This window comes from Hippopotamus amphibius, chromosome 15 (assembly GCF_030028045.1).
Source record: "Hippopotamus amphibius kiboko isolate mHipAmp2 chromosome 15, mHipAmp2.hap2, whole genome shotgun sequence".
In the NCBI taxonomy this organism is placed as follows: Eukaryota; Metazoa; Chordata; class Mammalia; order Artiodactyla; family Hippopotamidae; genus Hippopotamus; species Hippopotamus amphibius.
In genome coordinates, this window is record NC_080200.1 from 558828 (window position 1) to 571694 (window position 12867).

Genomic DNA, 12867 nt, shown 5'->3' on the forward strand with positions numbered 1-12867 from the left:
TCTGGTCTTGTTCCAGATGGTGAGCTTCCCACAGTGAAGGGCACAATCGGGGCCTCTGAGAGAGACCAGGGCATGGGGGGGCAGGGGCGGGTCTGTTCTGAGTTGTGCTGGGTGGTCAGGGAGGGAGGAGACTTTTCAGCTGTGACCTGGAGCCTCAGAGAACCTTCCAGACCTACCTGCCGGGTTTCCTAATCCTGGGAGCCCCACTCCCTGGAGGTGGACAACCTACCACAACCAGGAAGCTGGAGTCATTCTCTTCCTTTTTCATAGAGTGCCCTGCACAGGGCCTGGCATACAGTAGGCGCTCAATCAATGCACTTTCTCCACACCGTTATGGATCACCCCCAGATCTCTTGTTAGCTGCAAAGGGAGAGCACAAACTCCTCTTTCCCAATGGAGTCCATGTCCCCTTGACCTGGGGAGTAAACCCAGCCACGCGGTGGGAGGGGTTGTGGGTCCCTGATATGTCCCGTGAGGTCCACATGCGGCTCCTGAGCTCTGGAAACGTGGCCAGTGCAGCTGAGGAAAGGGACTTTGAACTTTATTTTTATTGATGTAATTTGTGTTGAAATAGGCCCGTGTGGCAAGTGGCTGCTGTATTGTGCCCCAGGGTCTGGCCCTCACTCCCATGTCTAGGAAACACTTGGCCCAGGAGAGCCAGTGAAAGTCATTGTCACAAAAAGAGGAAAACGGTGGGGGCGGGGTGGTGGGTGGCAGTTCTAAATCTAAGCCAGTGGCGCAGGGCAGGACCAGATGCCGGCCCGCCCTTCTGGAGAATTTAGAAGATGGGCTGGATCTCGGAGGATGCCATGGGCATGGCTGTTACCTGTCTGGGGTGTGTGGGTGGCATTGGGCCAGGAGCCTGGGCTGGCGCTCCCTGCTGGAAGGTAGACAGTAAACAAGCCAGGTGGAAAGAATGTCTGATCATTTGGTCACTGGAGGCAGAGTGGGGAGAAACCCCGCGTGTCTGCAGCAAGGGAGAGCATGGGGCCTGGAGGACACCTTTGTTGAGAGGGTGATGGGGAGCCATGGCAGATTGCAAGCAAGAGAGGCTCCTGACCTGAGTTAACAGGCTTGGGATTTTATTGCTACTTTTTTTTTTTTTCTTTTTCTGTGCCGGGTCTTAGTTGTGGCATGCAGGAGCTTTAGTTGTGGCATGCATGCGGGGATCTAGTTCCCTGAGCAGGGATCGAACCCTGGCCCCCTGCATTGGAAGGGCAGAGTCTTACCCCGAGTCCCTATCGTTACCATGAATGTTCTGTTGTGGCCACATCGTTTGGCGGGAAGGGGCGAGGACGGCTGCAGAGGCCCCAGACCTCCCTGCCGGGTTCTGAGTCTGAGCCAAAATTCCTAAGATTTTGACACATATATTGACCCACATGCCCTTCCCTCAGCTGACCTGGGGATTTGAACCCAGGCCCAGATGGGGGCCACTGAGGTCACAGGATTATATAGAACCACGTCATTCTGTATGTCTTACGTCCTGGGGGGGAGTTTCTCAAATTAGGATATTCTAAGCTTTGGAACCCTAGTGTTTTGAATTCCAGGATGCCTGATCTGAATTTCTCAAGTTCCAGGAGGCTGAGAATCTAGACCATGGGTCAATAAGCTTTTTTCTTTCCCTGTTTTCTTTCTTTCTCTTTCTTTTTCTTCCTTCCTTCCTTTCTTTCTTTCTTTCTTTCTTTCTTTCTTTCTTTCTTTCTTTCTTTCTTTCTTTCTTTCTCTTTCTTTCTTTCTTTCCTTTCTTTCTCTCTCTCTTTCTTTCTTTCTTTCTTTCCTCCCTCCTTCCTTCCTTCCTTCTTCTTCCTTTCTTCCTTTCTTTCCTCCTTCCTTTCTTCCTTTTTCTCTTTCTTTCTTTCTTTTCTTTTTTAAGTTTTTTTCTGTAAAAGGTCAAAAAGCTAGTATTTTCAGCTTTGTAGCGCAGAGACTACTCAGCCACAAGTGGTCAGCACAGAAATATCTGGGTGCCCATAAAACTCTGTCCAAACATGGAAATTTGGATATTATATGATCTCCATGTGTTGTGGAATAGTATTCTTATTTTGATTCTTTAAAACCTCTTAAAAATGTAAAAACCATTCTTAGCTCAGGGACCATATCGGGAAAAAAAAGTGTCTGAATTTGGCCCAGTGGCCAAAACAGAGCTGGGCAGTAGAAAAATAAGACAAACCACACACACAATTGTAAACTTCAGGTCATGTTAAAAGAGAGTAGTTTTGATCATATTTCACTTCACTTGATATCTGGGAAATATGATCATTGCAACAGGTAATCGACATGAAAAACGATGAATGGGGTATTTCACACCTGTTTCTGTCCAGAGTCTTTAAAATCTGGCGTGTTTCCCACGCACCGCACATCTCAGCCCGACGCTGAGGTTTCCTCAGAGACACTCATCTGTAGTCGGACTGCATAAAACTAACACGCACGCCCAAGTCATTTCAAATATGCTAAGACATTTTCCAAAAACTGGATCCAGTGTTGGTTTGTACTTTTAAATTGGAATTAATTAAAATCAAGTAAAGCAAAGCCTTCCCTTCCTTGGCCCCGCCAGCCACACTCCAGGACACAGGAGCCGCGTAGCTGGCAGAACGGTGCCCAGGATGGCATTCTCGCCATCTTGGTCCCGTCCGTCAGCATTGGTCTGAATGCCGAGATTCGAGTCACCGAGCACTTCTGTGGTGCCTACAGTGTCCCAGGCATTTTTCTGGGCGCCTGGTGAATGTCAGTCCCTGGGAGGCAAACCCACTTCTCAGGTGGGAGACTGAAGCCTGGTTGTGCTGGGGGACTTGTCCAGTTCACCAGTGGGAAGGCAGGTGGTCCTAAAGTTTGGAACCATCTGGGTCGGTCGTCTGTGGTTTAGTTCCTGTCCTGCCCTGCGCAGGCCCCACAGCCTGCCTGGCGCCCCAGACACGGGCTGGCCACCATCCTCGGGTATGCCTGCTTGGGTGGCACTGGCAGGTGTCACATGCAACCTCTGTGTCCAGAGCCCCCCTGTTCAGGATGGTGTCCCTAGACAGTCACTGGCAGGCCCCTGGAGAAGCACAGGGGTTGGCGCATGACCGGAGGCCCATGGGCATGTTGCTGGCAGCCACTGACCACCCGGGGCTGGAGCAGGTGCTCGGGGAATGGCTCTGGCCTCCTTCCCACCACTGGTGCCAGTGGTGCCCTGGGTCCCACCCATCCCAGTGTCCTAGTGGGACCTGCAAGGGGTCCACCTGAACCACCCCCTGCTCCTACAGCTCCCCACCTAGACACTGACATTGAGACAGTGTCTCATTGTTGACCACAGGTTCCCATTTCACACATGAGGAAGCAGACCCAGAAGGGAAGGGACTTGCTCAAGACCACCTGGCTAGGACTTGAACCCTGGAGAAAGGAGCCTTCAGATAGATGGAATGGGAGACATACAGTCAGGGAAAGTCAGTAGATATCCAGGGAGTGGGACACTAGGGAGCAGAGCTCCCAAGGAAGGGCAGGGTGAATCATCTCAAAGCCTTCACAGAGCCCGACCAGGCACTTGTCAAATGTGTCAAACTCCTACTCATGCTTCAAAACCCTACGTCCTGTGTCCCCTCTTACATGCCTCTTTCCTTCACTCCTCCAGTGGAGCACCCACTCCCTCCCCAAGTTCCTCCACCCCACATCCCTCTTTCTGTTCTGTACCTGCTCACACGGGGCAGGGGTGTCTATGCCAGGGATGGGCAGGACCAGAGCCAAGGTCTCCAGAGAGCCAGGACTGCTAGCAAGGGACTGGCCCAGAGGTCCTGTCAGGGAGCTTTTGATGAATGAATGAATAGGTGTGTGAATAAATGAGTGAGTTACTGAAGAAGTGAACTTATTTATTCCATTATTAATTTATTGATGTATCTGTACAAGCAGGCAGCACCTATTGAGTGCCAAGTGTGTGTCTGGCCTTGTTTCCGTGGCAGCCTCAGCCCTACCCCCAAGGCATCTCCTGACTTCAACTCTCTGCTGTTTCACCCATCTCCCCATTCCCCACCATCCCTCAGCCCAGAATTGAAGGCCCCTTCTCTATTCCCCCTCTCCCCAACCTATCCAAATGATCTCTACAACGCTTTCAACCACGGTCGGTCTCTCCAGGTCTTTCCATCTTCTGCCCTTTTTGACTGGCGAACTCCTACTCATCCACCAAAGCCCCAGCACTCATGGCCCCTCCTCTGAAGAGCCTGCCCTAGTTCCCTCCCTTACCACCCAGATAGGCGGGTTCCCAGAAGGGGACCTAGGCTGGGAGGCGCCTCTAAGTGGCGGAAAGGGTGGGGGGGTTCCTCAGTGTCCCAAGAGAATTGGGGTCCCACGCAACCATCGCCCCCCTCCCACCATCGTGCGAAAGCGTGACCTGAGACCCGGACAGGGTGAGAGAGCGGCCTGGGGGCTCCCAGCGCGGGGAGGGCAGGCTGCGGGGTCTCGGCGGCGCGGGGCCGCGGGCTCAGAGGGGACGGGGCGCCGCGCCGGGGCGGGGGGCGGGCGGCCGCGGGGCTCCGGAAGCCGACGGCCGCAGGAATCCGGCGCCGCGCGGCCTTATAAGGACACGGGCGCCGGGCGCCAATCAGCGGCGGGGGCGGGGCGCCCGGCCCGCCTCCCCCGCCAGCCCCGCCGTCCGTGCGTCCGTCCGTCCATCCGTCCGTCCGTCCGTCCGTCCGTCCCGGCCCGCGGCGCCGCGCCCGCCGGCCATGAGCTCCACGCAGTTCAACAAGGGACCCTCGTACGGGCTCTCGGCCGAGGTCAAGAACCGGGTGAGTGAGGGGCGCGCCCCCGCCCCGCCAGCCCAGCCCGCCGCACCCTGCGCGGCTGCAGGGCGGGCGGCCCTCCTCCTCCCCGGCTTCTGGGGGTGCCCCCGACGCCCCCCCGGCGCGGCGGGAGCGGGGAGGCCTGTGCTCTGGCATCCCCCCCCCCCCCCCGACACCTGGGAGCGGTCGGGTCTCATCCCTGCCCCAGCCGCGCTCCCCCAGCCCTCCCCGTCTGAAGCCCCCCGCCCGCCGCTCTCAGCCCCCCAGCCCCGGGCCCCTCCGGCACTTCAAGGCCTGAGACGGCCCGAGGGGACCCCAGCAGCCCCCTTCCCACCCCCTCCCCCACTTCTGCTTTTGGGGCCCCTTAAGCTCCGGGAGGGGCGGGGGAGGGGCGGGGGTTTTTGAGAAGGGTGTGGCCCCCCCACAGGAATTTCCCGACCTCTTACACCTGGGCGGTGCGGCCCCCCCGGGGAAGTCGGACTTGAAGGGGCTCCCCCCACGCTGTTCCCCTCCACGTTCTCTTTGTCCCCATCTGACGAAGGGATAGCAGAGGCGTCCACGGGGCCCGTGGGTTCTCCTGAGTGTGGCCCTAAGATATCGGTTTGGTAACTTGGAAACGCGGACTGGGACCGGGGGACGCACGTTTAAAGAAAGCACTTGTGGCTCTGGCCCAGAGAGGGCAGACCCCTCTGCAAGGCCAGACGGCAGGGTTCGTGCATGGAGGGAAAGAGAAGCAGAGGGTGAGCGCAGCCCCGAGAGAGGTCCTCAGCCTGACCCGCCAGCGTGGGTCTTCCCTGTCCACCCCCCGCGCACACGCTGCCCCAGGCCCCTGGGAACGCGGCCCCACAGTGGCAGCCGCCCCGCCGGGAGCCTGCCCGGGCACGCTGGGGACACGCCCCTGCCAGCCCCCGGGCCCCTGCCAGGTCGGCACTCCGAGACCTGCAGACACGTTGGACGGTTTCCGCATCCCCTCTGAGAGCCCGCAGGAGCCTCCCTCCGGCCCGTGGGGGAAGCCAGGGGACTGAGCATGGTCCCTGCGCAACCTCCTCAGCATACAATCCCCACTCCAGCCATAATGCCACGGGCGGGCAGGGGCGTTGGTGGGCCCCACCCAGCACCACGACGCTTTCAGAGCCCTGGTTTGCACGTGGGGCTCAGAGGCATCGCTCACACTGCCCAGGACCCCACCGCTGGCGAGGGGCAGAGTCCGGACTCCATCCCAGACCTGCCGCGGGCAGTGCCCGATGGCCACCGGTGCTCCTGGCAGCCCCGGCTCCTCCCCTGGGGCAGCAGGAAGTGGGTGAGGGCGCAGCACCCCAGTGGGGCGGGGAGGGCTTCCCGCGAAGTTAATACCTGCCCCGTCAGGGATGAGGCCAGGAGGCTCCCTGTGACCAGCCCTCCGTCTGCAGGGCTGGAGCGTGGGCAGGGGCACCCACCGGCTCGCCAGGGTCACCCCGGGGCCACGCCCGAATTGGAAACCAGGTTCCTGTGGCTTCGAGGCCACGCCCCGCCCCCTCTACCAGCTGCTTGAGGGGGGGAGACCTGGGACCCTCTCTGCCCCGCCCCCCCCCAGCCCTGTGCCTCAGTGCCCCCGCTGGATGGCCTGGAGGCAGGCTGAGGTCCCCTGTATCCCTCGGAGACCTCCGGCTGGCTGGGGACCCTGGACCGCTGGGAACAGCTGGTCCGCATTTAGTAGGGAGGCAGCGGCTGCATTCCAGGCAGTTTGCGGTGGGGAGGAATGTGCTGAAGGCCGGCTGGGCAGTGGGGAGGGAGGCGGGCTGTGGGGAGGGAGGCGGCCGCTGGGGCGGGGCCGAGTCAGGCGCCTCTGCTGGGACCCCGGCCCCCTGGCCCCTGCGAGCCGTCGGGGATGGGGCCCAGCTGGGCGGACGGGACAGGCGTCCGGACCAGCCTGCCTGCTTCAAGCTTGGCTCTCCTGACAACACACCATCCCTGTCTCCCCCAACCCTGCTGCTCCCCGGGGCGTGGGAACCAGAGGCCCAGGAGGCCGAGGGATGGGCCAGGCAGGTCGGGTTAGCGGGCCAGCCTCCGGCCTTTGTCTCCCCTGTGCTCTGGGCTGCTCAGCCCCCCTGATCCTGTGTCTGGGGGTTTGTATGCGGGAACCAGGAAGCAGGAAGTGGGGCCCAGGTTTGGAAAGCCTTATGAAAACTGTAAAGACATAGATGGGGAAACGGAAGCAGGCGGTGAAGACTGTCCATGGTCCTCAGGGAGTTGGGGACAGAGCTGGGAGGAGGACTTGGGGCTGCTAGGGCAGCTCTGGGTCCTGGTTCCCCTGCGGGGGGGGGGGGGCGTGTGGAGGAGAGGGAGAGGGAGGGGCGGGGATGGCGTGAGTAAAGGTGGCCAGGGGTCTGGGGCAGAAGCCCACCCAGCTGGGCAGCCAGGTCCTCAGCTTCTTACTGCCCCTTCAGGGAGCCATCCTGGGGCTGCCCACACACCTGTCCTGGGTCTCCCTGGTGCTGGGAGATGCTGCCGTGGGGAGCGGGGAGTGTTGGGTCTGTGGGCAGCAGTGAGCGCTGGTCTGGGGCCGTGAGCATCTTTTTCCAGAGACAGGCTGAGCTGGACGGTGCAGCTTGTAGTGAGGATGGACCATGAGCTAGGAGACAGATCATGTTGCAGAAGGTAGAGAAAAGCTAGAAAGAAAATAAAGCAGGGCTGGCGGTGGGGATGAGGATGGCCGTCATAGCCAGGTGGTCAGGGAAGTCCTCTCCAGGCTACAACTGGATTGAAGAGAGGGATCCAGCTGTGCAGACATCTGAGTCCGAAGTGACAGCATGTGCAAAGGTCCTGAGGCAGTAACTAGTGTGGCCAGTTCAAGGAGCACAGAAAGTTTTGGTGGTTCCTTAGTAAGTTACACATAGGAGTATCGTGTGATCCAGCAATTCTGTTCTCTGATACATACCTGACAGAGTTGAAAACAGGTGTTCAAATAAAACATGTAAATAGATGTCTGTAGCAGCTTGATTCACAAAAGCCAAAAGGTGGAAGCAACCCAAATACCCATCAGTAGGTTAATGGATAAACACAACGTGGTCCCTCCGCACCCGGGAGCATCCCTCAGCCATGAAAAGGGGAGAAGCCCTGACGCACGCTACCACGTGGAGGGACCCTGAGGACACGAGGCTCAGGGAGAGACGCAGACACAGGAGGACACACAGGGTGTGACTCCACTGATGGGAAACGTCCAGAACAGGCAGATCCCCAGACGCAGAGAGTGGGTTCCTGGTTGTCAGGGGCTGGGGAGGGGATGGGGGGGGGGTGACTGCTCACGGGGGCGGGCTTCCTTTTGAGGTGATGGAATGTTTTGGAACTAGACAGAGGTGATGGTTGCACAACCTTGTGAATGTACAAAATGCCACTGATTTATGAGCTTTACAGTGGTACATGTTATGTATTTCTCAACACAATTGAAAAACAACAGAGAAAGGCCAGGGTTTCTAGTGCCGGGAGCCCAGGGAGGTGGCGGGTGGGCACGGGGGCAGATCCTTGGGGGCTCTGTTGGCTGCCCTGGGGTGTTTGACATTCTTGAAAGCAGATTGGCCCCGATGTGTATCAGTGAGAGATGCAGATGGTTTATCTGTGCTGATGGGAAAAGGGGAGGGTCTGCTCCGGTGGTGTGGGGACCTCCAGGCCCCTCTGTCTCTTCTTCCCCTGGAGCCCTGGGCCCTGCCCCAGCAGGAGCTTCCCTGGGCTCCTGCTGGGTGTGTGCTCACCGCCACCCTCTGCCCTCTGCCCCTCCAGCTCCTGTCCAAATATGACCCTCAGAAGGAGGCGGAGCTACGGAGCTGGATCGAGGGGCTCACTGGCCTCTCCATCGGCCCCGACTTTCAGAAGGGCCTGAAGGACGGGGTCATCCTGTGCACGTGAGTGTGTGTGTCCGCGTGCGCTCATCACCCGGACTGTTCTGGACGAGGCGGTCACGCTCCACGCGCTGGGTGGCGGCTGCAGGCTTTGCCTTGATGAGTCCCTGGGCTTTCTCTCACTCGTCTTCCTCTTTCTTGCGTTACTGCTTTGTCTGGGATCTCTCATGGGGTCACTTCCCTGGCGACCCAGCGGTTAGGACTCTGCACGTTCACTGCCTCGGGCGCAGGTTCAGTCCCTGATTGGGGAACGAAGATCCCTCAAGCTGTGTGGTATGGGCAAAAAAATAAACAAATACTTAAAAATTTAAAAAACATAGGCTCTCTGATGGGGAACATCCTCTCGAAGAGCCTCTAAGGTTTCTGGAGACCTTTCTTTGCTGCACCCTGTCCAGCTGTGGCTCAAACATTGCATGGTTTGCGCCTTAAAAATGTGAATGGAAATTCCCAGATGCACCCCCGAAACTCGGTGCTTCTGGGTTAGACTCCTAGCGCTGCTTATCGTCACTCTTTGGCACCTTTGCTTCTTTGGTGGGTGAAGACAGGGTTGCAAGAGGGACACTGAGGCCCGGAGAGAGGCAGTGAGGTCGGCCAGGAAGGCATGGGATAGCCTCTCGGGTCTCTGAGGTTCCGCCACGCTAACGGAGGTTCCCGCGTCCCCGCCGCCCCACGTGCCCCCCGCAGGCTCATGAATAAGCTGCAGCCGGGCTCGGTCCCCAAGATCAACCGCTCCATGCAGAACTGGCACCAGGTGAGGGACTGGGGGGAGGAACGAGGATGGGGCGGGGGGGGCCCCATCTGACGGGCGGGGAGACCGAGACCCCTCACCATCCTTTTCCTGCCTCCTCCCAGCTCGAAAACCTCTCCAACTTCATCAAGGCCATGGTCAGCTACGGCATGAACCCCGTGGACCTGTTTGAGGCCAATGACCTGTTTGAGAGTGGGAACTTGACGCAGGTGCAGGTGTCTCTTCTCGCCCTGGCCGGGAAGGTGAGGCCCAGAGAGGGGCGGCAGCCTGCCCAGAGTCACACAGCGAGCCAGGCGGAGATGTTCAGATGCTGCCCGTTCATTGCTTGGCAAAGGTTTCTGAGCACCCATGAGGCACCGGGCACTGTGGATTCAAGGGTGACTGAGGCAGACACAGTCAGCCCCTTTACGGGCAGACAACGAACGCATCTTTTTTTTGATTAAAACCAGTTTATACGTTAGAGCATTTTTCACTTCACAGCAGCGGAGCGGAAGGTACGGGCGCCTCCCATCTACCCCCGCCCCCACTCACGCGCAGCCCGTCCACATTTCGTGCAGTTGCTGAGTCTGCATGGACACCCTTATCACCCAGGGTTCACGTTCGGGTCTGCTCTTCACATCGCTGTTTTACAAATTATAAATTGTGAGACGTGCCTTGAAGGAGCAGGAAGCGTTAGGCTGACGTCTAGGGGGTAATGCTGCGACCAGGGCGGGCTGGGCCACTGTCTCGGGAGGAGGAGGTCTTCTTGTCAGGGAATTGTGTTCCGGACGGCATCTTCAGGGACCCCCTGTGGCTTCCACGGGGGCAGTGAGGGGGCAACAGCAGGGAGGAGTGGGGGGACGGGCGTCCAGGGGGGAGACTGTGGCCGTGGCCTGGCCGGGTAGCTAGTGCTGGGCGGAAGGAGGTGATTGAAGGTGGGAAAGATGGGAGGTGATGACCTCCCACCCCCGCAGTATCCTTGGCCTGCACCCCTGGAAGGCTAGGGCCGCTGTTGCCTCGGGAGGGAAGGCTGGGGGCCGCAGGGCTGCTGAGTCCGAGGTGCTGGGCGGCTGGCGCCGGGGGCAGGTTGCAGCTGGATCCCCGGGCCTCCCCTGGGCTCACGTCCCCCCGGGCCTGGCTGGAGGGACCCGGCGCGTCTCCCTGATACACCCCCCCCGCCCCCCCCCCCCCCCCAGGCCAAGACGAAGGGGCTGCAGAGCGGCGTGGACATCGGCGTCAAGTACTCGGAGAGGCAGGAGCGGAACTTCGATGACGCCACCATGAAGGCGGGCCAGTGCGTCATCGGGCTCCAGGTGGGCGCCCCGGGGGGCGGGCTCCTGATGCGACCCGGGCCCTGTCCAGCCCGGTGGCCCCTCAAGCTTGGGGCATGGTCCGGAGGCCAGGCGGGGGCAGCCTGACCTCTCCCACCTGCCTCTCTGCAGATGGGCACCAACAAATGTGCTAGCCAGTCGGGCATGACCGCTTACGGCACCAGAAGGCATCTGTACGACCCCAAGAACCATATCCTGCCCCCCATGGACCACTCAACCATCAGCCTGCAGATGGGCACAAACAAGTGTGCCAGCCAGGTGGGTCCGCCCCCCAGACCCCCAGACTCCCGCCAGATGGGTCCCCGCCCTCCAGCTCCCACCAGGTGGGCCCCCAGACACCCACCAGGTGGGCCCCTTGCCCCCCAGCTCCTGCCAGGTGGGCCCCTGCCCCCCCCAGTCCCCCTGCCCCCAGACCCCCGCCTGCCCCGCCAGTCCCAGGGGTCATCTCTGTGGCCAAGGACACTCCTGCGGGAAAGGCCGCTCTGCCTCAGTCTCAGTGTGCTGTGTGTCCCTGGGGAACTTAACTACCCAGTTCTGGGCCTCAACTGCCCTCAAAGTTTTGCCCAGAAGCCCATCCAACTCTGATATTTTTAGATCCCACAACTGGCACTTTTCCTGCTGCGTGGGTGTATCAGGGTGATGCTTTTGGAGTATTTGGGTCCCGGCAGGCCTGAGCCCCAGCCTGGGGAGCTTCCTGGTGGGCAGGGAGAGCTGGACCCAGACACCAGCTCGACGCAGCACAGAGTCAAAAAAGAGAAGGTTCTGAGCAGGGCTTGGAAGGATCTGTAGGAGTTTGCACTGTGAGCGCAAAGATAGGGAGACGGGAAGAGGTGTGGGAACCTGGGGCCGGTTCTCCTCTGGGACCTCTGTTTCCTCTCTTCTTCCCTCCCTGACGCCTCTCCTCTCTCTCCAGGTGGGCATGACAGCTCCCGGGACCCGGCGGCACATCTACGACACCAAACTGGGGACGGACAAGTGTGACAATTCCTCCATGTCCCTGCAGATGGGCTACACGCAGGGCGCCAACCAGAGTGGCCAGGTCTTTGGCCTGGGCCGGCAGATATACGACCCCAAGTACTGCCCGCAAGGCCCAGCGGCCGATGGGGCTCAAGTGGCTGCCGGAGACAGCCCAGGCCCGGGGGAGGCCCCAGAGTACCCCCCCTACTACCAGGAGGAGGCAGGCTACTGAGACGCCCGTGCGGGCTGTCTCCCCAGCGCCCCATCTGGGTTTTCGGGGTTTTCTGTGTTTTTGTCTTGTCTTTCTTCATGTCTGAGTGCTGCCAGCTGAGGGTCTGGGGGAAGGGGTGAAGGCCATATCCAGATGCATGTGGGGTGGGGGGGTGTCCGCCAGGGCACCTCCAGGCATCCCATCACGTTCCCCAGCAGGCCAGACTGCAGCAGGAGAGGGAGAAACCTGGGCAGGGAGAGGGACCAGCCCCAAGTGGTTTCCGGTTGCTTCTTTCCCTCTTCTCTTTTTTCTGCCGCTCACTCTGTGGTTTCTGTACCCACAGAAGTTTCAGGCAGTTTCAGTGAAATGAAAATACTTTTTTTTCAGGGGAGTGGTGGGCGGACGGTGGCGGGGGGTTGCTGGGAGACGGTCAGGCCACAGTCCCAAAATATTTTAGGCATCATGAGGTACTGGATTTCCCTGGGATCCTCAGACCACCACCCCTGGCCTCTCCCAGGGGCCCAGTGGGGACACTGAGGCCCAGGCAGGACAGTGGAGTTCTGAGTGGTTGAGGCAAAGCCAGACCCCTGCATCCCTGTCCCGACACCCCCACCAAGTGCTGCACAGGGACCCCCACCCAGAGGCCGTCCTGGGGACCAGCCCCTGCCCAGGAGCCATGGGACCAAGAAATAATGTGAAATAACCAACTGTGGACCAAAGAAAATAAAAACTTTTTTGGAAACGAAGGTGCTTGACTTGGTGTCCACGGCAGCCTGGCGGGGGCGTTGCCTGGCGTGGATCCCTTTCGGGGCCCTGGGATCTGGGGGTGGGGGGGCCAGGAGGTGGGGCAAAGAGCAAACCTTTAAGTAGGTCTTCAGGACTGCAGTTTCATCCAGCCTCCAGGCCCTCGTGCACTTACACCTCCTGGAGTTCCCTGCTGGCAAACTCTCCTGTTCATCCTCAAAACCCCAACAGCAGCAGCAAGAAACTCCCCTTGCATGGAACCCTTCCCACA

At 59.6% G+C, this 12867-nt stretch overlaps 1 protein-coding gene across 1 annotated transcript; it reads left to right on the top strand.

Moving 5' to 3' along the window:
• The first annotated feature begins 4594 nt into the window (after positions 1 to 4594).
• On the top strand, positions 4595 to 12598 carry CNN2 (calponin 2). Its single transcript, XM_057709508.1, has 7 exons — positions 4595 to 4757; positions 8508 to 8629; positions 9311 to 9377; positions 9479 to 9616; positions 10550 to 10666; positions 10796 to 10942; positions 11598 to 12598. Exons 1-7 carry the CDS (start codon positions 4695 to 4697, stop codon positions 11871 to 11873), a joined length of 930 nt encoding a protein of 309 aa, XP_057565491.1. The 5' UTR covers positions 4595 to 4694; the 3' UTR covers positions 11874 to 12598.
• Positions 12599 to 12867: the final 269 nt, after the last annotated feature.